Source organism: Buceros rhinoceros, unplaced genomic scaffold (genome assembly GCF_000710305.1).
Source record: "Buceros rhinoceros silvestris isolate BGI_N320 unplaced genomic scaffold, ASM71030v1 scaffold11560, whole genome shotgun sequence".
Lineage (NCBI taxonomy): Eukaryota > Metazoa > Chordata > Aves > Bucerotiformes > Bucerotidae > Buceros > Buceros rhinoceros.
The window spans coordinates 179-26,143 of NW_010390275.1; the positions used below are offsets into that span (position 1 = coordinate 179).

The 25,965-nt window shown below is 43.2% G+C and overlaps 1 protein-coding gene across 1 annotated transcript in view; it reads left to right on the top strand.

Annotated features, from left to right (window-relative positions):
- Positions 1 to 763: 763 nt before the first annotated feature.
- Positions 764 to 25,965, top strand: part of PLEKHM3 (pleckstrin homology domain containing, family M, member 3) — a gene marked incomplete at its 3' end in the record, with an annotated part of 34,100 nt that continues 8,898 nt past the window's right edge. Inside the window, exons 1-4 of the mRNA XM_010137263.1 lie at positions 764 to 818; positions 1,825 to 2,760; positions 16,916 to 17,061; positions 22,502 to 22,695. Of these exons, the coding sequence (XP_010135565.1) occupies positions 764 to 818; positions 1,825 to 2,760; positions 16,916 to 17,061; positions 22,502 to 22,695 (1,331 nt within the window). The remainder of the gene's footprint in view (positions 819 to 1,824; positions 2,761 to 16,915; positions 17,062 to 22,501; positions 22,696 to 25,965) is intronic.

Sequence of the window (25,965 nt, forward strand, 5' to 3'; positions counted from 1 at the left end):
CAGATGGGGATGCAGTAACTTCTATACAGCCTTATCTTTGGCTCTTTGTTTTCAAGCTTCATCAAGCCCACATGCTTCTGTTCACTTAGCTCTGCACTGAAGACATCCTAGGAGGTGATGTTAGAGTGTGTCCTGTTAGTGTGAGTGGTGACTGGTTATGCTGAGATGCTGAAAATGTTCTGCACCTCCAGCTGTCTGCCCTTTCCCTCTTTCAAATGTTGTCAGCCCAAGGGCAGAAACCTCTAGTAAAACAGTTGCTGTGGTTCGGGTCAATTGATGCTGAGTTTGTTTTGACCTAATTGTGCCAGGCAGTGGATGAGGAGCTGCTCCCAGGTGGCTGTCTTGCTTCTGCGCTGGGAGTAGCCATCTCCAAGGGAGATAGACACCCAGAGGCAGAAACCTCTTCACTTGTGTATTGTTAATTCTACCACTGTTTGTAAGTCAAGACCCATGACAGGTACCCTTACTGAAAGGGTGAACTAGAAGTCAAACGAAGTAAGAATTTATTCTTCTGGGATGAGGTTTTGGGGTGCCAAATGTTAGAGCATAGCAGTGAATGCCACTGAATTTATACAGGGACCAATAAAAATTGCATGGAGCCACATGTTCAGCCCACAATGACATTTGCATGTGTTAAGGGTGGCTAAAGTGGTACAAATCAGACTGGAACAAATTTTGCATGAAAACCTTTTTTAAAACTCAGAAATGCTTTAGATAATTCCTTTTCAATTTGTATCACTTTGGTGCCTAGAGTGACTCGTATATGGCTGGTTTTCTGAGGATGAAGAAAATTCGTCTTGACTTTGCCTTGGGCCAAGGTTTGTGAAAGGGTCTGCTCCAATGCACCTGAAGTGCTGAGGTGCCAAGATCTATGTGTTTGAGTCTGGACAGCCTCTTACTTTTCATTTTTGGTCATGTCTGCTCATCCTGATACTGATTCTCAGAAATCAGTAAAGCTCCTCTCTAGTAAATGGAGCTGTGAAAAATGTTCTGATTGTGCCAACATGTGCTAAGGAACTGCTGTCCTTGGGCACAGTTCTCCATTGCCCATGCCCTAGGTAAGCCCAGGTGCAGTGCCTGGGTGCTAGTGGTGGGGCAGTTCTGGCTTGTTGCAGCCAGCTCCAGCAGCCCCACTGTGAGGCACAGCTGTGCCCGTCAGCCACAGGCAGGGCCTCTCTGGTGGTGTGTGTTTCAGAAAGGGCAAAGCACTGCAGGGTGGTGTGAGGAGCAGCCCAGGGTTGGAGGAGGAGCAGGTGCTGCAGGTGCCAGGACAGGGATTCCCCTGCAGACCATGGTGGAGCAGATATCCCCCTGCAGTCCCATGTGTGACCCCATGGTGGAGAAGGTGGAGATTTCCTGAAGGAACTGCGGCCATGGAGGGCTCATGCAGGAGCAGGTTTGTTCTGAAGGACTGCAGCCTGTGGAGAGGAGCCGTGCTGGAGCAGGGGTAAAATCTGAGAGGAAGTGACTGTGCCCACCCCCATTCCTTTCCACCTGTGCTCCTTGGAACACTGGGGAAGTAGGGGGCTTGTGTGTGAAAGCATGAAATTGAGCCTGGGAGAGAAGGGGGTCAAGAGGGGAAGGTGATATTTTAATTTGCATGTGTTTCTCACTGTTGAAATCTCTTTTAGTTGGTAATAGATTACTTCATAATTTTGTACTCTGATGAGCTAGGTTCTGGGAGACTTGTGGTGTTGTGTTGCTCTGTCACTACTCCTCTGGGTAACCTCAGGAAAATTGCTTTGTTTCTCTGTTTATCTGTTCCTCTGTTTCCCTGTCCACTTTTTGTAAAGCGTTTTAACATTCTCATTTTGTTTCCTCCAGAACACAAGCCAATGTTCCCAAATATTCTGAAGAAGGGATACTTAGAAATTAGAAGAGACAGTGACAGCTTCTGGCAAACCTGTTACGCTGAGCTATCCCCATACAAGCTGTACCTCTATTGCTTGGACAGCAGTGGCAACCAGACTCTTCCCACCGTGTATCCACTCATGCATTTTCAAAGGGTCACTGTTACTGGTTGCATTGAAACCAAGGTGGTGGATGCTGTCCTGTCAGACAACTCACAGCTACAGCTGAAGGCGGAGTCCTCATGGGAGGCTTTGGACTGGGGACAGAAACTCTGGGAAGTTGTGCGTGCTTCTGTGCCTGCTTTCATGAGACATCAGGAGAAACTGGAGAACGTGCCAAAACCTGAAAATAGCAGTGACCTTCCTCAAACCAATGGATTGTTAGAGAAGCCTGTGAAGCTCTTCCTATCCATGAATTTGACTGAAAACACTAAAGAGTACCAAAATGTTCTCAAATCAGGGACTCTTTATAGGTTAACTGTCCAGAATAACTGGAAGGCATTTACATTTGTCTTGAACAGGTCTTATCTCATGGCATTCCAACCGGGTAGGCTTGATGAAGATCCTCTGCTGAGCTACAATGTCGATGTGTGCCTGTCGGTCCAGACGGATACTCAGGATGGCTGTGACTCTTGCTTTCAGGTCATTTTTCCACAAGGTGTCCTCCGCCTGCGTGCAGAGACTCGTCAGAGGGCCCGGGAGTGGATGGAGGCACTGAGAGCAGCAGCCAATGCTACTAGAAGTTTAACTCAGAACCCACAGGTCACGCTTAGGAACAAACCTGGAGACAGGCCATTTGGAAACAATCTTAGAAAGAACAAGCGCCAGTCTGTGACCACCAGCTTCCTGAGTATCCTGACCACGCTGTCTCTGGAGAGAGGGCTCACAATGCAGAGCTTCAAGTGTGCAGGTAAGCAACCAGGCTGCAGCATCTGCACCGCTCCTCTTCTGCAGGAAAAGAAAATCACTTGGAAGAGCATGTGTGTGTTTTAGCAGCACACAGCTGTTCCCTGCCTTTCACTGTGGCCACAGACACTTTGCTGTACATATTAGCCTTTTTTTGCTCTCTGTAAAATGCAGGGAAAAGCCAATGGGATAATCAGGGATTCACCTGCGTTTGAGTAGTGCAGAAATGTTAGATCCTGCACATGCAGCACTACATGGGCCAGGGCTGCCTGAGGGCGGCTGAGCTGTGTTCTTCATCGGCAATACTGGAAAGGTGATCCAGGATCAAAGGGAATTGGATTCTGAATACGATAAAACATTCCAACTTCAGGCACTTTAGTTTCCTTTTATTCCTGTGTCTCCTCCAAGTCATTCTTGGAACTCAAGTTTCAGCTCTGGGCCTTCTGGGGGGACTCCTCAAATAGTATATGCTTCCCTGAAGCACTGCCATTTGGCGATGTGTGTTGTAGCACTGAGGTTCAGGCATGAGCTCGTCTCCTTGGCTCTTCGTTTGAGGCAGAGGTGAAAATGTGACCTTAAGACTCTGCATCAAGTTATACATTTCAGATCATTTAACTGCTGACTGTAGTCCTAGGCAAGGTTGTGATTTTATCCAGTTTGGAAATTAAACTGCATTTGTGTGAATGCAGTTCATTGTCCTCTTACTTTATCAAGGGCATCTTTGTGGAGCAAATTTGGGGACCTTGTGTGCCTCTGGCTGGCTTTAGTTACACTCACTTAGTAATCATCAGCTGTATCAGAAACAGCTTTTCTGAAGGGTTTTTCTCTTTTGTTACGGGAGCTGCGAGGGTCCTGCCTCCTCCCCACTCTGCTTTGGGCTGGGTGTCTGATGTGGAGGTCTCCTGTTGCTCTGGAACCACATATGGCTCTGGGGATGGGTGTCTGCATGGGCCCAGGACCTGTTGGCTGGCTTGAATCCTCTGAGCCCCAGAAGAACTGGGTTGCCCTCAGAACTGGCTGTGGGTGCAGCTGGGTTTGTCCCTTTCTGGCAGTCACCCGCAGGAGATGTTCCTGCTCACGTCTCCACAGTGCATGGCACCTACCTGGTAGCCAGAGCATCGTGAAGGCTGGCCTTGCTACAGTTAATGATTTAATCACAGTATTTGGGCTTCTGCCGGAATTAGGTTCTGTTCTTGGCCATCAACTTGCTGTGTCATTTTATGTCAATTTCTTTTTTCTGGGACTAATTAGAAGGTGCCTGGGTCCTATAATAAATCTGATTACCTACACAGTATTGGACAATGCTCATGTCTTACCTTTAAGGATAGTTGTGAGAGTGAAAACTGCAGGGAGACTCTGCAGAGGAGACTCTGGGTCTCCAAGCTGGGTCCAGCCCAGTGTGTTACCCAGCAGACAGCCATGTGAAACTCAAGAATACAGCAGAATTAACAGCCTCGGTTTTAGAAAATGTCCCAGGTGACATTAAAACTATTTCTTTCTCCTCGTTTATTTTAATTCCAAGCTCAGTAGAGGAAAAATTTGTGATTTTGCTTCATCCTCTGACTGAGGTCCAGGAGAGTTTGAAGAGACCATTTCCAGTGTCCTCCTCAAAACTAGGACCAGGCCCCAGGATGGCAACAGAATGCGCGTCTCCAATGTGAAATAGGTTTTAATCTTGCATTATGTAGCATGGGAGCAGACTTTTCTGTGGGAAAGGGTGGATTTCCTCTCCCAATCATGGTATGATTTATCTGCGCTGGCTCACATGTTCGCTGTAAAAATAAGGTGCTCTGACCATGTCAGGGTTGCATGGAGGCTTTTCCTGATACAAATGAGGCATTTCAAGTGTTCCTGTGGTTTCCTTTCAGTCTGCAAAACTGACCAAGCACTCTCCTGCAGAGGAATGTGACTTGTGGCGAGTCTGTGAGAATTCAGCCACTGGATTCCCTGTACCTGAGGATGCGGATGCTCAGCACTTAAGTGTCAGAGCGGACCCTTTGCTGCCTGCCCCTTAGAGCTGATCTGCAAGAGTCAGCTGGAACTTGTAGCTGTTACCACATCGCAAAGTGAATTAATGGCAGTTATAACTGGGAGAAACTGTGGAAACTTGTCTGCTTAGAAAAGTGCGTGCTGAGGAGACTCTGGAGGCACACCAGCAAGCTGAGACTCCCTCCCTGTGCCATGCTCCCTGCGGGCAGTTTGTGCTGTTCCCCGACTTGGGCTGCTGTTTAACCTAGGGGCCTGCTGTGGGTAATTACAGCTTGCAGGCATTGAGAACGGGTTTCCCCAGGGCTGGTGGGAGGGGTAAGCTTGGAAAAGGATGAAGAGGGGGGAGGAAGAAAAGTTTTGCTGTGAATTCTTCAGCCATTTAGTGCAAATTCCTGTAATTACCGTCTTTGTGTCCTGTCCCAATGGCACATAATACAGCAGAAGCCTTTCCTAATTGAGACCTTACAGGAGGTACAAATCCCTCCTTTGTTCGGCCTGACAAATTAGTGCCAGAAAGTGGCAAGGTCCGAGTGGGAATCAAAGGCAAGCAACACAAAGATGGAACTTAAGGCTACAGTAATAACCCTCTCTAGTCCTGCAGGGGTGGGAGGGAAGGAAAAGTAATGACCAATGAAAAATGAAGGGTTTTTTTTGTTATAAATTCCCTTGACATGACAGCGCCTCAGGGCTGCTTTATTTATTTAGGAAAAGCGATTAAATAGTAATACAACAGGGCAGACCATTGTCTCTCCAGCTACCCCCCTTCCTACAGACCCCTGCTGCCTTGGTTAATTGATTGACAATGAACCTCTGATAAAGAAGGTTGTTGGGAGGACCTGATGGGGACAGGGCTTTTCTTCCCATTTTCTCTTTGCAGTCTTTGTGAGGTTCCCCTCCCCGTTTTCTTTCTGTTTGAAATGCCGTTCGCACCCCCCTTTGCTTTCCTCCCTCAGCCAAAGCTATTCAAGGGACTGCTCCCAGACAAACAGCTGACACTCACAAGCAGGTAGGGAAGAATGCCAGTGCCTGTGCCTCACTGTTGACAAGTTTATCTTGGAGTCTGACTAGCACTTTTCAACTCGTGATATAAGCCAGTGTCAGATGTAGTCGTGGGGCAGTGGGGTACAAACTGTTGATACACTGGAGTCAGAAGGGCAGCTTGAAAAGTTTTCATTTGCTTGATCAGTGAATACAAAAGCTTTTCCCCACATTTCTGACTTTTTGTCCTACTGTGGAGGGCAGGGCATTATTTCTTATAAGTTCCAGAAGTTAACAAATATGCCACTGATTAACAGTGAAGAGGCATGTTTTTTATAAACACTTTTACCTTTGCTGCCATTATTTATATATCTGGCTTGGAACAGTGACGCATTTTGGAACGTGAGGTTAACTAGAAACTGCTGGCACTCGAATGGCAGCCTCCTCTGTCTTTTGCATGTTCGTGTAACTGCAGGCTTGATCTTGTGCTGTTGCTGGGGTACAGCAGTGTTCCTGTGGGAAGTGTTTGGGGCTCTGAGCAAGAGTGGCATTTGTGAGCATTGATTTGCTTAGGTGAGATTTTGGAGGGACCTGCCCCTCGTCTTCAGATGGATATGAAGTGAAAGTTGTTTGCAAGTCCAAGCTGGTAAATATCAGGTTTTATGATTTCTTCTTTAGTATGTAGGAAGTGAGACACATGCATCATGTTAGGATGATCTGTTAGGGTGGTGTGATCTGGAGGGGCAGGTGTGGTGGTATTATTTTTTATGACTTTATTTCAGCTGGATTCAAAAGAAATCCTGAAGCTGTTCATGTTAAAAATTTGGGATGAGGTGACTTCCATCTAAACATGCGTTGGGCTAGTGCACCATCTTGCATACAGTGGCATCTGGATGTGAGTACTCCAGTGGCTGTCCTGTCTCCGTGTTGGGCTGCCTGTGGGCTCCTGCCTGGGGAAAGGCAGCTGTTTCTCCTGGAGGTCTGTAAGGAGTAGATGTCCCTGACTGCCCTGCACTACTGCTATCCCCTTGGCATGTGCCTTCACGTTTCCATAGATGGGGAATACAGATGCCCTCTGCCCTTGCCTCCTGTGTTTGCGTAGCTCCTGTTCTTTTGGTGTCTTCTCTTTTCACCTTGTATTTTTTCTCTCCCTATTCTTTATTAAAACAAACATTTTTTCAGAGAAGTCAGTTGTGTCTGCCAGAACTCTTGTAGCTTCGACTGCAAGTCCTAATGAATGTGGGAGCTTCTGCCTTCTGCAAAATGTGCTCTACAGCCTTTCATTTGTCTGCGTGGCTTTCCTTGCTCTTTCTGGCGTGGATTCTCCTCCATGCTTTCTCCATGTCTTCTCACGTGCCAGAAGGATAAATACTGCAGTTAGGGTTCCACTGACTTGGCTAGCTGAGCTGGTCTCAGGGTGCAGAGAAGCCAAGGTTAATAAATGGGTTATTTCCTGAGGTTGCAGCACTGTCAAACTGAGCAGAGGTGGAAAGCTATTGGCTCTTGAGGAGTCATTCTGCCTCTAGTGCTGTGATCAGTGTGTAGATGGGGGACAGTCCAGTAGTACAACATGCCCAGCTCGTGCAGCCTCTGCTGTAGCTCATCCCGCTGGTCTGAAACCAGCCCTTACTGCAGTAAAAATAAAATTAAATGAAAAGGAAGTATTTTCCTAATAGCTCACAAGCCAGCAAGTGTGATTAAAAAAAAAAAAAGGTGTGGGGGGGAATAGTTAGCCAGGTGTGCTGTTGACTTTATGCAACTTCTCAAAAAGCTGTATAGTTTAAACTTCTCTAATCCAGATAGTTGAAAAGCATGGGTGATCCTTCCTTGAATTTAGCAAATACTTTGTGAACTGTCTTCACACCCAGCACCTGTATGCAGCATGTCACTGAAAGAAAAATGCTAGGGGCCATATCTTAGCAAATATAGCACAGTAACAACATATCAGAAGGTCCTTTGGAAGGTTGTCTGCTCTCTCGTCACGTTTTTAGTCCCCAATAACAAGTGTTCTCACCTATCTGTGACTTTTAGGATTGTGCTTTCTAAGTTCTGTATATATTTTGTGTTTGGGTTCATTTCAGTTGATCTCTGTTCCAAGACTTCAGCAGCTCTTTGCCTTCCCTGTGTTTGAGACTCTGTAAAATCCTCTGAGAATGTATTTTGCACTGTAAAGGTTTTATTGTTGAAATATCTTCACTTAAGACCACAATTTTCCAGTCTTCTCTGTGACTTTCAGGCCCAGTTGCTATTGATTCAAAAGTAAAACTTCCACGGCTAACACTGGTATCTCCAAACTCTTACTCTTTGCTAGCCAAAAGCAGCTGAGCAGGAAAAGCATTGCCATATCTAAATTAGTATTTGGAAAATAGACTGTGTCTAAACAAGGCTACTGACTTATTGGGAGGAATGGGGGGAAGGTTGCCAGACAAGGGTGACTTGAACTCGTGTAGCAAGGAGTCTTAATTTGTAGTGGACCTGCATGTTTCAAAACATGACGATGCTGGTCTGTGGTGCTTTGTCATGTGACAGCTCTTATTTGGGGAAAGATCAGATACTTTCTTTCTTCTTGCTTGAGTTGATTAAACAGTTATCAGTGGTCAATTATGATCACAGAAGCCATTTAATCTTCAGCAGTAAGGTGAGTGAGCTCTTCAGTTTTAAGATGGCTTGACTAGGGGAAATGAGAGTGAAAACTATTAGCTTTGCCTAAGGTGCTGGAAGTTAGGTCCTTCACCTTCTTTGGGATTTAGCTGGCACCTTTTCAAAGTGAGATTTTCCTCTTCATAGGGTTTGGTTTGGAATTGACCCGTTGCTGCCCAGAAGGACAGTTTAGATGAGTACTTGGCCAGTTCAGTGCCTGTTCTGCACCCTGATGTGCACTTTGCAGTCCTCAGCTGGTGTTTTACTGACTTCTTTGCCTGAGCCCTGCCAGTGGAACAGCTGATGCAAGTGTCCTGGCTGAAGAATCCACATATTCCTCCTGGTAGGTTTAAAGGGTGATTGTGCTGTCGGTATGGGCATAGGTGACCCCTTTGCTCTAATCTGCCTCTGTGAACAACTCTGCAGGTTTTCAGTATGCTCTTTTTTTTTCCCCTTTGTTTTTCTCATCACAAATAAAATATATGTGTTTGTTTATTTTACTAGCTCAGTTCTCCTGTGCATGAACATGTCTCTACTCTCAGTGTAGGCTCCGTTTGTCCTTGGCTATGCCTTTTTACTTCCTGGCTTGTGGGTGCTAGGTATTAATTCTGTTGGCCCCAAAGAACTCTTGGTTGCTTGGGGATTTTTTTGGTCCATTTATTGTGTGAAGCCAGCCTTGATGAATCTTCTGGCATAAAGTTTAAAGAAGAGAATGACAAAAACAGAGAGCCTAAATGTCAAAGTCTCACCTTTGTTGGAACAAAAAAAGCTACTTCCTAAGAAAACAAAGCTTATGTTATAATGCTGTTTGCTCACAGTTTTACCCCTACCCCTTAAGATTTGAATCTACATGACTGTTTTAACAAAATTCGGCAGAGAAGAGGTAGCAAAGATGTGAGAATCTTAGAGGCTTCACAGCAGCTAGCGTCATAGGGAGCCTCTCTTAATGCTGCTCTGGAAAAAAACCTGCAATGTGTACTGTGTGTTTGCTCAGCATTAGAGCATCCTTGCAGGTGTGCAGCCTTGAGGAAAAAAATAAAAAATACAAAAAAACCCTTTGACTGCTTTAGATCCACTACTGAAAGATTAGGGCATTTGTGTGCGAATTGGCAGGGCTCCTCCCCTTCTGTCACATAGCAAAGCAGTGTTTTATTTAGCAGTGTTTATTTATTAGCAGTGTTTTATTTAGTGTTTAGTTTAGCAAAACTACTACATGTGGATCAAATTAGGGGGAGTGTAAAAGAAGTTACAGAACAAACCACAGGCCAAGTGGTGGGAAGGTTTCAGGTTTTGAGTATGGCCTTCTGCAATGTCAGTAGACTCTGCTACATATCTGTGCTGTGTAAATATGAACAAGTGCATAAGCCCAAGGCGGTGATGTGCAACCAAGAAGAAATTCAGCCAAATAGCATTGGCAAAAAGTATATAACCACATTTACTGCACAGTTGTTTCTTATGTTAAAAGGAGGTACAAATGAGCTGTTTGAAACAGAGCTGATTTGAAACAGAAACAGCTGATTATTTCTAGGTATGTTAATAGCTGCTGTATGAAATAAATGAAACTTAGCAAACCAGGTATCTTTCAGTGTAAGTAAATGAGGGAGCGGTGCAGGGGTAAGTGGTCTTCAAAGTAACTGTGGAGCAGAAATGAAGACTGAGTTAAGTAGACTCTTTTTGCTAAATGACCTACAGCTGAGGACACTGGCACCAGGGTTTGGTCTGATTACACAAATGGCTGGCCTGCTCTGTTCTCCTGTCTACCTTCTCAGTATATAAACCCAAGCATGAGTGTAATCAGCTGCAGGAATGGGAATACCATTATTAATTATGCTCGAATTATCTACTTACTCCTAGCTGGCAGACCTCAAGAGCTGGCCCAGAGAGTGTGTTCAGTTCCCAACTCTGACTAAAGAGCTGGTGAACTACTGAATCCTGCCAATAAGTCATTCCTCGGAAGCTCCTATTCCCTTTGGTCAGGCAGTGCTTCAGAGTCTCAGCAAAGCAGCAGATATTGTCGAGATAATCCTATAAGGGCATGGGGGAAAGAACAGCTCGTTAGCTTGATGTGGTGTTCTTCAGCGCTGTTGTCTTGGAAATGGGGACAAAGGAGTGGAAAGGATGCTGTGGGAGAATACAAGCTACCCATGTGTTAAAGGACTCACAAACTATTAACTGTGTGTGAAGTGTGTCTTCATACCTGTTCGTATGGAATGGAAAGAATGGCAACTCAGCCCTTCTCCGTGTTTGACACTACTGGTAAAAGGACCCATATTCTGATGAAATTCAAATGGGGAAACCCAAGGAAATAAAAAGCTAGTTTCCAAAAGTATCGTTTTGCAGCCATTTGACACACAGCTAGTATTTTTTGGTCCTGATTTGTTGATGAAATGTGGTTCTTGACTTGTATATGCAAAGCTTACACTCTGGCATTTATGGTTTCTGTTGTTATATTCCCAGGCTTAACTACTGTTAGTTTTATTGGGAAGGCAGACTTTAGCTGTATAACCTGCATTGTATGCTATCTTCTACAAAGGATAAGTATAATATAAACATGCAAAATGTTGCATGTGTATGTGCTATCACACCTGGCTTGTTTCCACCAGTGATTTTTTTTTTTCTTGCTTGTCAGGACTTCTTGATGTGTTCAGCACGACTGACGTAAAGGTTGTTGTTTACTTCATCTACCCCAGCAGTCCAAATATTGGATGTCTACGCAAACGCAGTCTTCACTGATTGGAAGAAAGCCTGGGTGCCTAGGGGTTGATTCATCTCATCTGCCCTAGAGAGATGCTCTGTGGCAGTATGCCCTTGAGACATCACTAGTAGGATGAGATGAGTCACTCTCTGGAGTGGCCTGTCTCACTAGCTCAGGCTAGAGCCCATAGCCAGCAAGCCTAGACTGGGTAGGCTAAGTTAGCTGGGTTTGATTATGTGAGACAGAGAGCACAGGGCTATGCGTTGTCTTCAGATATTACTAATGAATATGGAAAGGCTGTTAATTTAGGGCTTAGTCCTGAGCTCCAGCTAGCAGTCAAGGTTTCCAATGACTCAGGTTATTCCATCCTTCAGAGTCTATTGTAAAAAAACGAGTCTGGGAGTTCAGGGCAAGTGAACACTTCCTTATTTCTGGAGAAGCTGATCTAAATTTCTAGATTATAAGTAAAGCGGGATTTATATGTTGCTCACATAAATAATGTGGGATTTGTATGTTGCTTAGATAATTATAACTGGGTAGGCTCAAACCCACATGGCTTCAACAGGGAAAATTTTCTGCCTTTAATCTTAAGGTTTTGTTGTGGTTTTTTTTTCCTAAAGTCCATAAGAAGCTCACAAAAAGTAGGCATGGTGAATAAAGTGTCAGACTTTGCTTGGAGGTTTATGAGGTTTTGATTATTTCTTTAGAAAGGGAAAAGGACAAAGCGTAATGGAAATTCAAACCTGCATGGGCATGAGGAAGAACTGAGCTGTACTGTTAGCATGTCTTCCTCATGAGTTTGAGGTTTTTTTTCCATGGTGGAGCAAATTAGAATAGGTGCATAGAAACACAAGGCCGGCAGCTGAAGTAATTCTCGCCTTCTCTTTCTGTTTGTGCTGAGCAGCTAGAGCAGTGTTGTATGTCTGATCTAACATTGAAAATTCAGTGCTGTGCTCCTTCTGCTTAGTCTGCTTTATGGCTTCATCAAGCTGAAAACCTTTTGAAGTCTGGAGGTCATTTTCTTCATGTTGTATGTTGTTTCTAAATGAATTAGCTTCTAAGCTAATCTGTTACAGATTTAATTATGGTACACAGTCATGAGGGAGATGCTTTTTCTTGATACTGAGCAAGGAACTTTCTTGAATAAGGAAAACAGTTGTGTACTTAATTCTAGTTTGTCTTCCAGTTTCTCTGTTTGACTGTACAGCTACTCCAAACTTTTCTTGTTAAAAAATTGAAGAAAAATGTTTCTGGATAAAAAGAATCGTGGGTTGTGTGTGTCTTCCTTGACTGTATGAGTATGCACCCTGAAAGTGGCAGAAATGGTATTTCCACACTTTGCAGAAGAGGAATTGTACTCAGGTGGCTTGGATTCCTCCTCCATACTACCCTCACCACCACCTTTAAGTCAAGGAGGGAGACTTCTTGTAACTTCTCAACCTCATCTTCCTGTACTTCTTTCTTCCTGAAGTCTTAGCGTGTGGAAATGAACCTCTCGACATTGATACTCCTGCTCTGCTCACAGACCTGTTGTTGAGAGAGGTTCATCTGTGCCCAGCAGCACTTTCTTGCTGTTTTGTTTTTTTTTTTCCTAACCCCTATTTTCTTTGCTTGATTCCAAGGCTGTTTTGTTCTGTTTTCTGTGGTGAAAGGTTTGGGATGGCTCCTTCCCTCACTCTGCTAACAGTATACCTACAGCTACACTTCTTCTCTCTGTAGCTTGCTCTGTAACATCCTGTTGGTAGGGATGATTTGGGGTAATAGTAAATATCACACTATTCTTCTTGCTCTAGGCTCAGGTTTGCCAGACCTTTGTACAGATGTTGTATGGGTAACATTCTGTGTGAACATTGGTAATAGGTGAGAGAGTCTTAGTGAAAGTTGTGCTGCTTTTTTCCTGCATCCTGTGGAAGGTGCTTTCTCTAGCCATAGGCAAGTAAGCGTTTTCTCTGCAAACATGAAATGGTCCCTTCCCCCACCCTAAACTATTCATTAAGTTGTGTTATCGATCTCTGAGTTGGTCAGCTGCATCTGACTGTCTTGCTGATAGGGATGCTTGAGAGTATTAGCTTTGCTTCTGGCAAGTGTGATGGCAAGTTTATGTACCTGCATGTCCAGGTGCAGGATTTCCAAGGGCATTAAGTCACAAGCTACTGCTTCCTCCCCTTCTTTCTCATTCTTGCTTTATTTTTTCCATCTTAAAAAACCCAAAGTAATGTAAGTGGTCTATGCCACAGAAATGTTTGTCACACTACATCACTTTGAACTGCATAACATCAAAGAAAATCAGTGCTTTGATAACTTGATTTGAAAGGATTGTAGAAATAGCCATCATTATGAATCACAACAGATAGGAATGGAAAAGATGGTGATTTTCAAACAGCAAAGCTTGTAAGGTAAGGGAAAATGTAAGGCAGGTGCCAGTGCCACTTTCTCATCTAAAATCCCCCAGCCTTACAACTGTTGTGTAGCTTTGCAGAATATGATTTACTTGAGGATATGAAGAGAAACAAGAAAATCTGTGTAAAAATGTGTTTGTCAGGAACAAGGTAAAAAACATGGCCCCAGAAAAGGGCTGGAATAAGGGAGAAAGCAATGCATGCCTCTTGGGTAGGAATTTCTTCCGCTTTCTGCTCTTTATAAACCCACTCTTCCTGAAGGGAAGGGCATTGAGGATTGCTTGCTGAGACCCTCCTCGCATCTGCTGGACAGAGGGTTGAGGAAGGAAGCCCCCCGCCCCAGCACTTCTGTGCCTTGTCATTCCACTCCCGAGGATACTCTTTCTGTGGACTGGAATGAGTTTCTGGCTCTCAGAAACTGTGAGAAATCAGGCCTTAAGATGGTGACTTCTCAACTGCAAATGTTTTAGTTTAGGAGGATGGCAGTTTGCATTGGAGTTTAGCTTATTCTTGCCTTCGGTGTAACAGATAGGAATTAGGGCAGTTAGGGCAAACTACCAGACCGTGGGGTGGCAGTGAGTGCACAGGGGCAGTTGGGTGAAAACAGGGCATCCTGACCCATCCCCAGCATCGTTCTCCAGATGAGCAGCTGTTGACTAGTGGGAAATCTTTATAAAGGTTTCAATGGCATTGAGTTAGGAGACTTCAGCCTCATTCAGACACAGTTTCCCACTAGTGCTTCATCAGCTGGTCCAAACACGTTGACCTAGAAAATTCTACGTGTTATTTAGCAGTCTCTTTTCATCCAGTGTGAGGTTGATGTCTGTATGCAATGAAAGCTAAAGTTGGAGCCAGTTGAGGTATGAAGATGGATGCTTCAATGCTTTTATAGTGAGGAGAAAGATCGCTTCTTTTAGTGAGGCTGGCACAGAAGAACATGCTGTACTGAGATATTGCTAACTCAAACATCCTCTCTGAGGACTTGTTACCATTTAGCTTGAGAAAGGGGAGTGCTGTCTTTTGTAGATTTCTTCATCTTGCCTCATGAGGAGAGGAGTGGGCATGCTTCTGTTTCCTTTACAGAGGGACAAGATTCACTTCCCTTGTGCCTTTAAAAACATGGGCACCATAGCAACAGTGTGAGTACCTTCTGCAAGTGTCTCCTGGGGATACTAGTCAGATGAATGTCATGTCAGACAAACAGCACTGGTATTTCCTGTCTCATCAGCTGTTCAAAATCTTCACCTTTATGATGAATGCATTTTAAAAATGGAAAGAATAGTTCTATATGTACTACAGAGCACTGTAGCTTACTACCAGGTGTACCTGCTGACTTCATCCGTAACAGCACAGTGGAGCAGGATTTTAACTGATTAGTCAGGGAATGTTTTGTTTTTTTTTTTTTTTCAAAAAAAACCAGGAAGGAAAAGATGGGAAAAGTCATGTTTTTGCACTGAAGGAAATATGAAGTTCTGATTCAAAGGCACAGTTCTAGATTTTCTTTTTTTATAACACGCTGCTGAATTGACTTTACCCTTATAAAAGGCATACGTGCATTCTTCCTGCCCTGTATATACTGCTTTGCAAAAAGTTTTGTTACTGTTTACCATACAACATTTATTTCTACAATAATAGTTTACAGTCGTAACGTTTGTTTTCTATTTGATTATTAGATGAGATCACATTTTTGTATTATGTATGTTTAGTTATATAATGTGAGATATATGGTTATATTCATGCTCCATCTTGTTAATGGTAAAGGAGGAAACATTAACATAAGTATCTCTCTCATCAACTGACCTGTTTATATATTTGCCTTTTTTGAGAAACTGCATAACCTTACTTAAAAAGGAAGAGGGAAGCAGACATGGAGAACAGGACATGTCCAACAATGATTTGATTGATAGTGTGTATCACAGAGAATCGATGGCCAATTGGCTCTGGAGTGTGGAAGAGGAGGAAGTGAATTACTTGAATTGGTCAGGTTATTCTGGTTATTTTGATTTGACATGGGAGGACATGGTAGCATCAGCTAATGGGGAGAAGGAATTGTTTGATTTATGCCTAGAGTAGTTGAGCTGCAATCTTTCCTCAAATCAGGATAACTTCTACTGGGGAAAAAAGATGCCTTCAAAGGGAGAAGTTACATAATTACACTAAACAGAGCTAGTTATACTGACAAAAGCAGTCAGTCAGTTGACATCTGCCTGAAAAAATGTTTAACTGGAACTTTTGCCATGAAAGAGATGTACAAGGCTTCTGTTAATCAGCATCACTAAGCAGCTCCAGCAGAGACCATCTGAGCATACAGCACGTGCTGTGTGGGGCTCTGATGCTAATTGCATTTGTAGCTGTAAGTGTCCAATAGGGACACTTGCATTTGAAGGCAAAGCAGAAATGCCGTCATGTGTGCTGTGTCGAAGAGGTGTTAATAACAACCACAGACATCTCATTGTATCTTATCCAAACATTTCTGTCCTTGCTTCCTGAGCAGATTGTTTAATGTGACTATGGTGTTTGTCTTCAACCCTCCATTCTAACAGTATTTGAACCTGTTGGCTCATTTCAGTCACAGTTGAGAGAAAGACAGAAGTGTCTTCCTCTGGCACTTTGAGTGTCAGAGTTTCTATATATTTTGTGAAAACAGGTGGTCAGGTGAAGGAGAGCTCTGCCTTTTCTTTCCAACTAAAGCAGTAGCTTTTGAATACACTGTTTTTCCCCAGGGAATCCATGCAAGAGGGCATGGGAAGAGGCAAGGGATCCAGCTGTGAAAAAAGTGTCAGGCAGACCTCAGACCTTGTAAGACACAGGGTAAGCCATTGTAAGGAAAAAAACCACCAGCAGGAAACTGAGCTGTGTCACTACTGCTAGTCAAGGACTACTCAGTGTGACTGCTGCTCACGGTTACTATTCATGGTCTGACTGTGGTTTGCCTTGGCTGTTCTAATTCTGTGACCAAATCCTACCTGTCAAGTCACCATCCCTTCTGGCTGTCATGAGGAGCTGGCTTGTGCTCCTCCAGGCAACCAGTGCTGGCCCATTCTGTTGTGGGGAGAATGGGAGCTGTCTGGAGTAAGCACGAGTGTTTCTGTGGTCTTCTGGTGTTTTCTGTCTAAGCTTCAGGTCATGCTTTACAGGTGGCCATGGCTTTTAAATGCCCTGTGTTTCAAAGCTGGACTTCTGCCTTGGTTTCTTGAAAAGTGCTAGCTATACTTTGACTGCTCTCTGAAGTCTTTGTCATAGATGCCCAACTTATTGTATGCTTGTTCAGTGGTAGTCCAAGAATACTGGTATTTATTCGCTATTTTTAGGGAATGAAAAAATGGCTCATTGGTTAAGTAAATAAATAAAAATAAAAAAAGGTCGGATGGGGGAATAATTGCTTTTCTTACTGCATCTTGAGTGTGTACCTCTGGCATGGTGTACAAACCCAGACCTTTCTCCTCTCTCCTCTCCAGGCTGTCAGCGCTCCATAGGCTTGTCCAATGGGAAAGCCAAGGTGTGCAGCTACAGTGGGTGGTATTACTGCAGCACCTGCCATGTGGATGACACCTTCCTCATCCCTGCACGGCTGGTTCATAACTGGGACACTTCCAAATACAAGGTAATCTCCCTGCAAGTTCAAGTGAACTGAATTGCTCTTTAGATAGAAACACAGGCATTGCAACAGGTTGAAGGTTACAGGCACTGAATAATACCGTCCTCTTTGTCCCTTTAGCCAGAATGAGCCAAGCTTTCTCAACAAGACAGACGTTTACAGTTTCATTAGCCAGGCCTAAGGTGATCCTCCTCAGGAGCAGCCATGCTCCTCTTTCTTAGTGGCATCTTTTCCATCACTGCTTATCTGGTTAGAGACAAAAGACGGATAGGACATTGAAATCTCTTAACTCTCTCATCTTTGCAGTTATTTGGCTCTCGAGGACTACCTGTTTTGTGAGCACTAGGGACTAGGGATTGGCGCTATCTGGTGATGGATGCTAAATTGTGGAAATGCCCACAGGGAGCTGACATACCCAAACATGGTGTTTGCAAGGCCCAGTACCTCCTGTCTCTTGGCACAAACATTTCAAGGACACTGGAAGGACGTTGGTATAGTATTTGTTTGGACCAGACAGCCGAAAGTAACACAAAGAGAAAGTTCTACAGTTCACTTGTCATACAAGCAGCTTTTCTAAAACTTCTCTAATCTGCTATTTGCTGCTGCCTGAGTGGCTGGTTGCTAGATAAGGGGCAACTGATTATGTGCCTCAAAGCATTATGGCACCAAACACTGTAACAGTGTTGTTTTGCCATCTCAGGGAGCATATGCTGAAACAATAACAAACTCATAAGGAATCCAGGCCATGCTGTAGACCTAGCAGGAGAGGCTGTTTGATGTTTCGTGTCTGTGAATATTATTATGGGTTATTTGAGAAGGGAAAAAATAACCAGTAAATGCCCTATTAGAGGAAAAGCAGCTCTCTTGAAGATGGGGAGATTATTAAAAGATAGCCAAAGCCTGCCATCAGGGAAAAGATAGTCTTGTACCATGAAATGCAAGATTCTTCAGAGTTATAAAGCTCCTGTGTGCGGAGACAAAACCCCTTCCCTTTCCTAGAAGCTAGGAGTAAATATTTAAGAGTTCTTTCTTTGGACACTTTTACTAAGGACTGAACTTGCTGACCATAGTAGTATGGGTAGCCCTGACAAGGGGCAAAGACATCGTATCAAGCTGTCATTAATACTGTCAAGAAAATAAAAATATTTTCTAAACCTGTGGGGTAAAAATTGTGCTCTGTGCTCTGTTTCCTGTGGTCTCCATATAAGCAGCTGGGGCACAAAAGGAAATGGGACTTTCAAGCTTAAGCAGTCATCGAAAACTTAATCTACTGTGATCTCACTATAATAGCGACAAGTTAGCAATTGGCACTTTTTGTGGACAAGCAGAACAACTATGAAGTGGCTTGGAGCATAAACAAATTCTGTGCAGAAACTTTACCAGTCTCTATGCTGAAGTGCTCAGAGAGGTGGATTTAAGAAAGGAACACCATCCCTTTGGCAGGAAAACACTACAGTACCTCCAATGATTAGAAATCACTGATTGGATCTCCTCCATGTATAGCACTAAAATAACAAGTAGCTGTTGTTAACTTCTGTGAAATCTTTGGGTTTTTTCCCTTTTTGTTCAATTCTGCATATGTGTGCTTTTATTTCTGTCCCTACTGTACTTCTATAGGAACTAAGCAGTACCTTTCTGAGGTAGAGCATGTATTGCCTGTACTTTTACATCTGCATGTCCTTTCTCTGTTCAGAGATAAGGTGTGTTGTTTGCTACTTCTGTATGGTCTAAGAGGCAACTTAGTGCTGACTGCTGCACTCAATAGATTTAATGAAACTACATGATTCTGTAGTAGTCTATGGATTAAAAGCGCTGATTTGACAAAGATGGATATCTTGTCCCACTTCCTTGGGATGGTCTTGGTAGTAATAATTTTCTTTGGGCTCATTTTTAAAGGAAGAATATTTAACTTGTTAGCATTTCACCTCCCATAACTGGCCAATGTGCCCACACAAAGCTGTGTGGGAACATCCCAAAATGAAGCTAAACGCAGAGTTGCATCTAAATGTCCTCACAGGTAGCATGGCAGTGTCTGAAAGTGGAGCTTCTGCGGTGGATGACTTGCTTCTGGCTGGACTCATAGCATACCCCAGAGAGGTCCAACAGGAAAAAAGCAAAGACCGCATTTGATGGTCAGAACTGAAACAGGGCTTCAGTCTTCAAAAGCTTCTCTGTTTCACATAGTCTGAAATGTGCCTGTCAGTCCACCAAATCAAAGCAAAGTGAGCGAAGAGTTAGAAAACCTGCACTCCTTCCCACTTCTTTGCAGGGATTTCAGAGGTCTGTCCTATCTGCCTCTGGCAAATCAAGCACCAATAGGTACTCTAGGATATGACCTTTTATAATGATACAATGCAACTGGGCATGTTCCTTTTTTATGTTTCATAGACTCCTAGGCATCTGAGCAGCAGCTGTCAAGTAAACTCTCACATCAGTTAAGTTAGTTTTGCAAATGAAGGAGTTCTTGTCTGCTGTTGGCAAGATTAGTCATGAAGAAACAGAAGTGATAGAAATCTGTAGAGTTGTTTCTTCCCCTACCCAGCATCTTGAAAAACAACAAAGCACTTAACACCTGAAAGTACATGGGTAGGAAAAGAAAAATCCCCTTGACTGTAATAAAAGCTTTTTGAAAGGACTTGGCAGTTAGGTACGTTTCTTCTGTCATAACCAAAGCAGCAGTTCAGTCCCCAGGTTCACTTTTTTCCATGTTTCCCTACTGTTTTCATATTTGTGTTTTTCACATGTTTGTGTGAAGGGAATAGACGCAATCTTGTCAACATCCTTTCTTCCTTTTGCTTAGGTCAACTGATTTCCCCTTTTGTACTCAAAACCCAGCAAGTGTTGCAGTTTGGTTCAGGTGGCTTCCAGCCTGCACAAAATACCAGACAAACACAGCAGGAAATGAAGTCCTTGTGCCAGAAGGCTTCAAGGGAGGATGACTTCTGGTAAATTGAATTCTGAACTCTAAGTTCTCAGCCTCTAGAAGGAAAGCTCTGGAAATGTTGGCATCCATCGTTATATGACATTTAAAGCTAAAATCCTGTTGCACTTTGCATCTTCTCACTCCTTCTGGCTCATTCAATAGGATTGTCTAGTATGCCCAGTAAAACTGGTGGACTCTGAGTATGGTAGTACATGTACTAGAATATTGGCTAGTAGCAAGCTGAATTACTGTGACTGTCTTTCCATTCTTAAGACTGCATTGCAGCTTCTTGTAACTTTGCTATGGTTGGCAACATGCGTTAATGTTTTACATGACCTGCGTGCATATGTCAGGCATGCAGAGTGAACAGATGCCTACCTGACAGCCCGTGATGCAAGGCAGAGCCGCTTTTCCTGCCATTAGCGCTCCACAGGTACGTTGTATTGGCAAGCACAGAGAAAGGTTTGTTTCGCTTCTCTTCTTCTCAAAGGCTGCGCTCAGATCATGCAGCACCAGAGCTACACAGTAACACTTTGTCATCATAGTGCACATGTATTGCAGAGTCACACAGGTGACCTCAATTCTGGCATTTTCTTTTGTTTCTGTACTCTTAATGTAGGAGCCTCAGGACGATTGGCCCACACAGGGTACAAGCGTGCACAGGAGGGGGCATAGTACTTAGTAATTGCCTCCTAGTTCCAGAGACAGCAGGGCAGGTGGATGAGGAGCCCATCACTTCAGCAGGGGTTTAAAGCAAGGAAGTAAGACATCTACTACATCTACTCCAAAGACATCACTAGGCACCAGGTCCTCCTGGTGGGAGGTGCTAGTTGCCGTACTAAGCATTCGTGTGCCTCCTAGGGAATCGCTGAGTATGTGGCTTGATTTGTCTGTTGGTGGAAGAGGAATAATATTTGCTATAGATAGAGCAATTGTCAGGAGACTGCTGAGATAGTACAGCCAAGTAGTTTAATGATTGTAAAAGCAAGTTGTTTAACTGTAGTCTCTTTTGTGCACTGCAGTTAGTATGTCTAATAACACATCAACATTGCTAGCATTAGAAAACTTGCCGTATCTGGTGCTTGTAGAATTTTGTTTTACAAAATCCAGATTGTCTGTGCTGCTCCTTACACAGCATGTTACTGTGCTTTTATTCAGACAGCATGATTCCTTGCATGTGCATTACTTAAAAAATAAAATAAATAAATTGTTAGAATGTTTAGTTCAAATAGATGAGGTATTTAGTAGAGCTTCTGGGCCTGGGAAACCTGTGGAGTTATCATCTGCTGTATTTAAAGTTACACATTGTACTGTCTATGTAGTCACTGATGGGAAGGCTGGCCTTGGCATTGTTTCTTATTTTTTATTACACACTGTGAAAAGGTTGCATTTGGGGCTAGCTTTCCCTGTAAGTATCTAGTGACTCCTGTGGCTAGTAACTTGAGCTGTTTTTGGAAGTGGTGCTGTTTATAAAGATGCGTATTGCTTCCTACCTTATAGCACCAGAAGGGAAGTAACATCCTAAACCTCCAGAGACTATGGTGTACCCGTTCTCCTTTTGTTAGCCTAGTTCATTCCTCTCTCAACTCAGTGTAAACAATGATTTAAAGATCCAGGAGGACTAATTGAATTGTGGAAGGAGTAGTATTTCTATAGCACAGTTTCAAGTGATTTGCAGCTCATTTCAGGTAATCCCATCTTCTCCTTTCCAGCTGTGATAAAATGCAGAAGTAAGGAATGAGAGGGAATTTGGCCTTCTCACCTCGGATACAGGAGTATCTTTTCTATTGGGAACAAAAGTCATATTAATTTATCAAGATTACAGTAGCTCTTTGTAGGTGGAGATAGAGCAGAGCACCATCATGAAAAAGAAATAAGAAAAATTTCTTGCAGATGAAACACTGGAAGTAATACCAGTGAAATTCAACTTTATTTAAAAATCTGTATTTAAAAAAAAATCGCAACAAATTGACATGTGCTTCTGATTATTTTCTTTTTGCATAATCTTAACCATACTGGCTGAGCATGAAACAAATGGGAGTAGTGTTTTACATCGGAGTTCTGTACCCTGGGATTTAGTACAATGTGACTGGATTTGCACTGTCTGTGTTTCCTTTTCTAATATTGTGTTTTGGTGCTTACCTAATCACTTGCTTCTTGCCAAAAGGAAAACAGTGAACAAACAGAAAAATATTAACAGAGAAGAAATTTCTTAAGCAGTTTTTATGCTTGAAAAACATCTAGTAAGTTGTGTTACCTTGAAGTGAAAACGTGTGGTTGAAAATATTACTATACTTTAGGTAAATAAGCTATTATCTCATACAGTCAGTTTTGATGGCTTGACGAATTTTGTCTTGGCTGTAAGCAAAGATGGATGCATCTCTCTCGGCTCTGTCTGCATCTGTAATTGGTAACATAGTAAATTTTCAGATGCAGAGAATAGCTGCTGGATCACAGAGAGGAAGATCTGCTTAAAAAGAGTTGGGAGGAAAACCTAGCTAAGCTGGTTGCTTTATTTTTCAGGTATCAAAGCAAGCCAAAGAGTTCCTGGAATATGTTTATGAGGAGCCATTGATTGATATCCAACAGGAAAATCCCATGTTGTACAAACATGTTGAATCTCTGGCAACTGTTGTACGCTTGAGACAGCAGCTAAAATCTCTCCGAGCATATTTGTTCAGCTGCAGAGCAGCAGTGGCTGAAGATCTGCGCAGAAGGTAAGAACTGCAGAACATACAGAATAAGGATGAAGTTTCCGTGTCATGTTGCTTTTCTCTTTTTATTTGTTTTCCTCGCAATTTAGTTCTGAAGGTGCTACCCATTCAGAAAGATGTTGTGCTTGAATCTGACTTCCTTCAGCAGCTGGGTTATCTACTGCCAAAGAAAATGGTTTTTATAGGGTCTGAGAATCTGAAGTCGTTCTTGACAACTGTTAGTGCAGGGATCACACATTGTGGTGAGCATCTTTTGCTCTTCCTCAGGCTTCCTGGCTGTGCATGAGTTATTTTCAGTCAGTTGTGATACCTCAAGCTCCCCGCCATGGCATTGCAGTGTGGTAGCCACTGCTGGGTGCTTTGCAACACCTCACTGTATGGCAAAGCATGAGAGAGGCCAGAGTCAACCACCTGTCCAGTGCTTCTGCCCTCTTCTGTAATAGGATCTCACACAAAGGCAGAGGCCAGATGTAGTCCCCGGCACACGACCCAGCACGTGATTTATGTGACACCAGAGTAGTTGTGCTCTTGCTCAGCCGCTATCTTTTCCATTCATGACATGTCTGTGTTGAGTGTTTTGTTTGTTGGAAAATACGTGGTCACAACACAGCAGTTGTCCATATGGTGGTTTTTGTGCTGGAAACAGTAGTTTTATAAAAAGTGGATTTTCATTTTAGAAGTGCTGTATCTTAGTCTGAATTCAGCTGCCGTTGCATTTTTCTAACAAGCTAAAAATGAGCAATTTTCTTAAAACCATCAAGCCACAGTTGTGTCCTTAAAAAACCCAAGTTACTTTTGTCATGGATCTGCAAAAGAGATGGGGAGATGTCTCTGCCCATGCCATACTGTGAGATCTGCTCCAGGCACATGCAGCTGACCTGATGGTAAATGCATCTGTAAGCGTTTATATCCCCCAAGGTTGTAACTAAGAGAAGACCACAAATAGGAAAGGTACTGCTTTGGAATTACGAGCTGTCAAAGGGCAAGAAAGCAGATGACATCAGTGGCTGTATTTTGAGCAGGGTGTTTTAGGGTTGGGGGACCTGAATTCTCTGGGAGAGAGAGGCAACTGCAGTAGGTAGTGTCTTTATCCCAGGTAAGGCATGATACAGTCTGCTGCTGGGTACATAACCTGTGTCAGTGCTTTGATGAACTACCCAGAACAACTAAGAGAAGGAAATAGCAATAGGTTTCTGGAGGTCACTGCTGAGTTCCTGTGTCAGACCCACTGTGTGTTAATATGTGTTTGTGTCTTACTGCTCAATTCCTATTATTTGATAGGGCAGCTTACGGTGTTTTGAAAATTAGGGTGATTTTTCATTTTTTCTAGAGGATGGTATTATCTTGCAGAGCTATTTTGCTGTTTAGCTATAATAACTTCCCTATGCCATCCTCTTCAGCTACAATAAAACTAAAAGGAGAATAAGATTTGTGAAGGCTGCCGTTCAGAAGTGGCAGAAAAGAAATTATGCCTTCTGATTAATGCTGAAGAAAAGAATGCCCTGATTAAAATAGACAGGAGGAGGCATGAGACTGAATAGACTTGGGTTAGAGAGTGAAAGCAGAGAGATCAAAGGAGGCCTAAGCAGAGAAATCAATGGACTAGAGACAAAAGGATGAGGGAAGGCCAGCAGAAGGAGGAGATTCAAAGAGGGAAGGGATCTTGGGAAATTAAGACTTAATGAAGAACCAGAACAAAGTGGGAGCTCCAAAACCTGCCTGCAGAAGGGAGAGATGACAAGTGCTGAGGAAATGTGGAGGAGAGACAATGGACAAAAATTAGCACAGAAGTGTGTGTATGGTCTTTCTTTGTGGCAGGGAGGAGAGAGGAAAAACCTCACTGTATCAAAATGTAACTCCCAGAATGGCAAAAGGGGAAACTGGGAAATACTCCAAATGCTCTGTTTTCTTATCTAGGGATTCCTTTACAGTGTCTCGAATTAAAGCTCTCTGTGCTGGAGAGGAGGACTCTAGCCTCAGAAGGGATTGCTTTTTTACTAGGGAAGCATCTCCATTTTGGTAGGACTTGGTAAAAGTGCTGTAAAAGCCACTGAAGGAAGGTACAAAACACACCTTAGCGTTCAGCTCCTTCCTGGTCTGTGAAGTCTCTGTCGGAGTCAGAGTTGCTTAGTCGGTCCCTCAGATCTCCACTAAGGTTTGCAGAGATGGAAAGGAAGAAAAATTCTTTCCCCAGGAGGAGTTATTCCTTGCTCAAAACTGGTCCCAGTGGCTTTGCTTTCTGCATATAGTATTGCACTGTGCAGACATTCACTATGAATGTGATGTCTGTAGAGAGCACAACTGAAAAGTAAATGTAGAAAATGTGTGTTTTAAATTTTGCTTTGGCAAAGTTGCAAGAAAAGGAGGAGTTTAAACAATACAGTGAGACAGCATTCCTAAACTTAGTACTGTTTCCTAGTTAGAAATGAAAGGCTGGGGGAGAGAATCCAGTTATCTGTCCTGCTTTAAAAACATTCTTTTTCTGTTTGGTGTTCACTGTAGTATGTGAATGACTATTAATCACAAGAAAGTGAACACAGCATCTTGAAGACCTGTCAGACCCATATAAACAGACTGAAACAAACTGTTACTATTGCTGTCTAGGGAGAACTAAAAACAGACTGATTAATTGTATTGGCACCTTGCTGCCTTTGGACACTGATAGAGCCTGCCTTATTAGGAAGAAGCAGATCACCGTGAGTTTTCTTTTATTAATACTATTTGCATTATCATCTTGTTTAAATCTATACCTTGCTCTTGAACCCAGATCACAAAATGAAGATGGCAGTGAAGTTGGAAACTCTTGGTGTCCTCTGGAAAGACAAAACTGTTTACAGTGCTTACAAGTCACTTTTTCTGAAGAGTTCCAGATGGCTATAAACCAGGTTAGCTCAGGATCCAGTTGGCTGAAATGTGGAAATGTTATTTGTAATGCTTGGTGTGCACAGATAGGTGCTTTGGGAACTTTGAAACTTGGCATCTAGCAGGGAACTCAGGACTGAACCACATTGTGAACTTTGAAGAATCAAGTGGCTAAGTCAAAAGAAAGGAAGAAAAGAAGCAGAAATCTTAAAAGTACCTAGAAGGTTCATGAGAAAAGTGGACTTCATCAGTTATAATGATTTGTTCTCACCCATCGTTCCATTAGATTCTAAGCTCTTTTTATATTTGCAAGGGATAAAAATAAAGGGACTGAGATTTGGATGGGAGGAGAAATAAGGCCCTCCACCGGTGCGTAGCAGAAGTGTACCTCTGAGATTAGCCTGCTGAGAC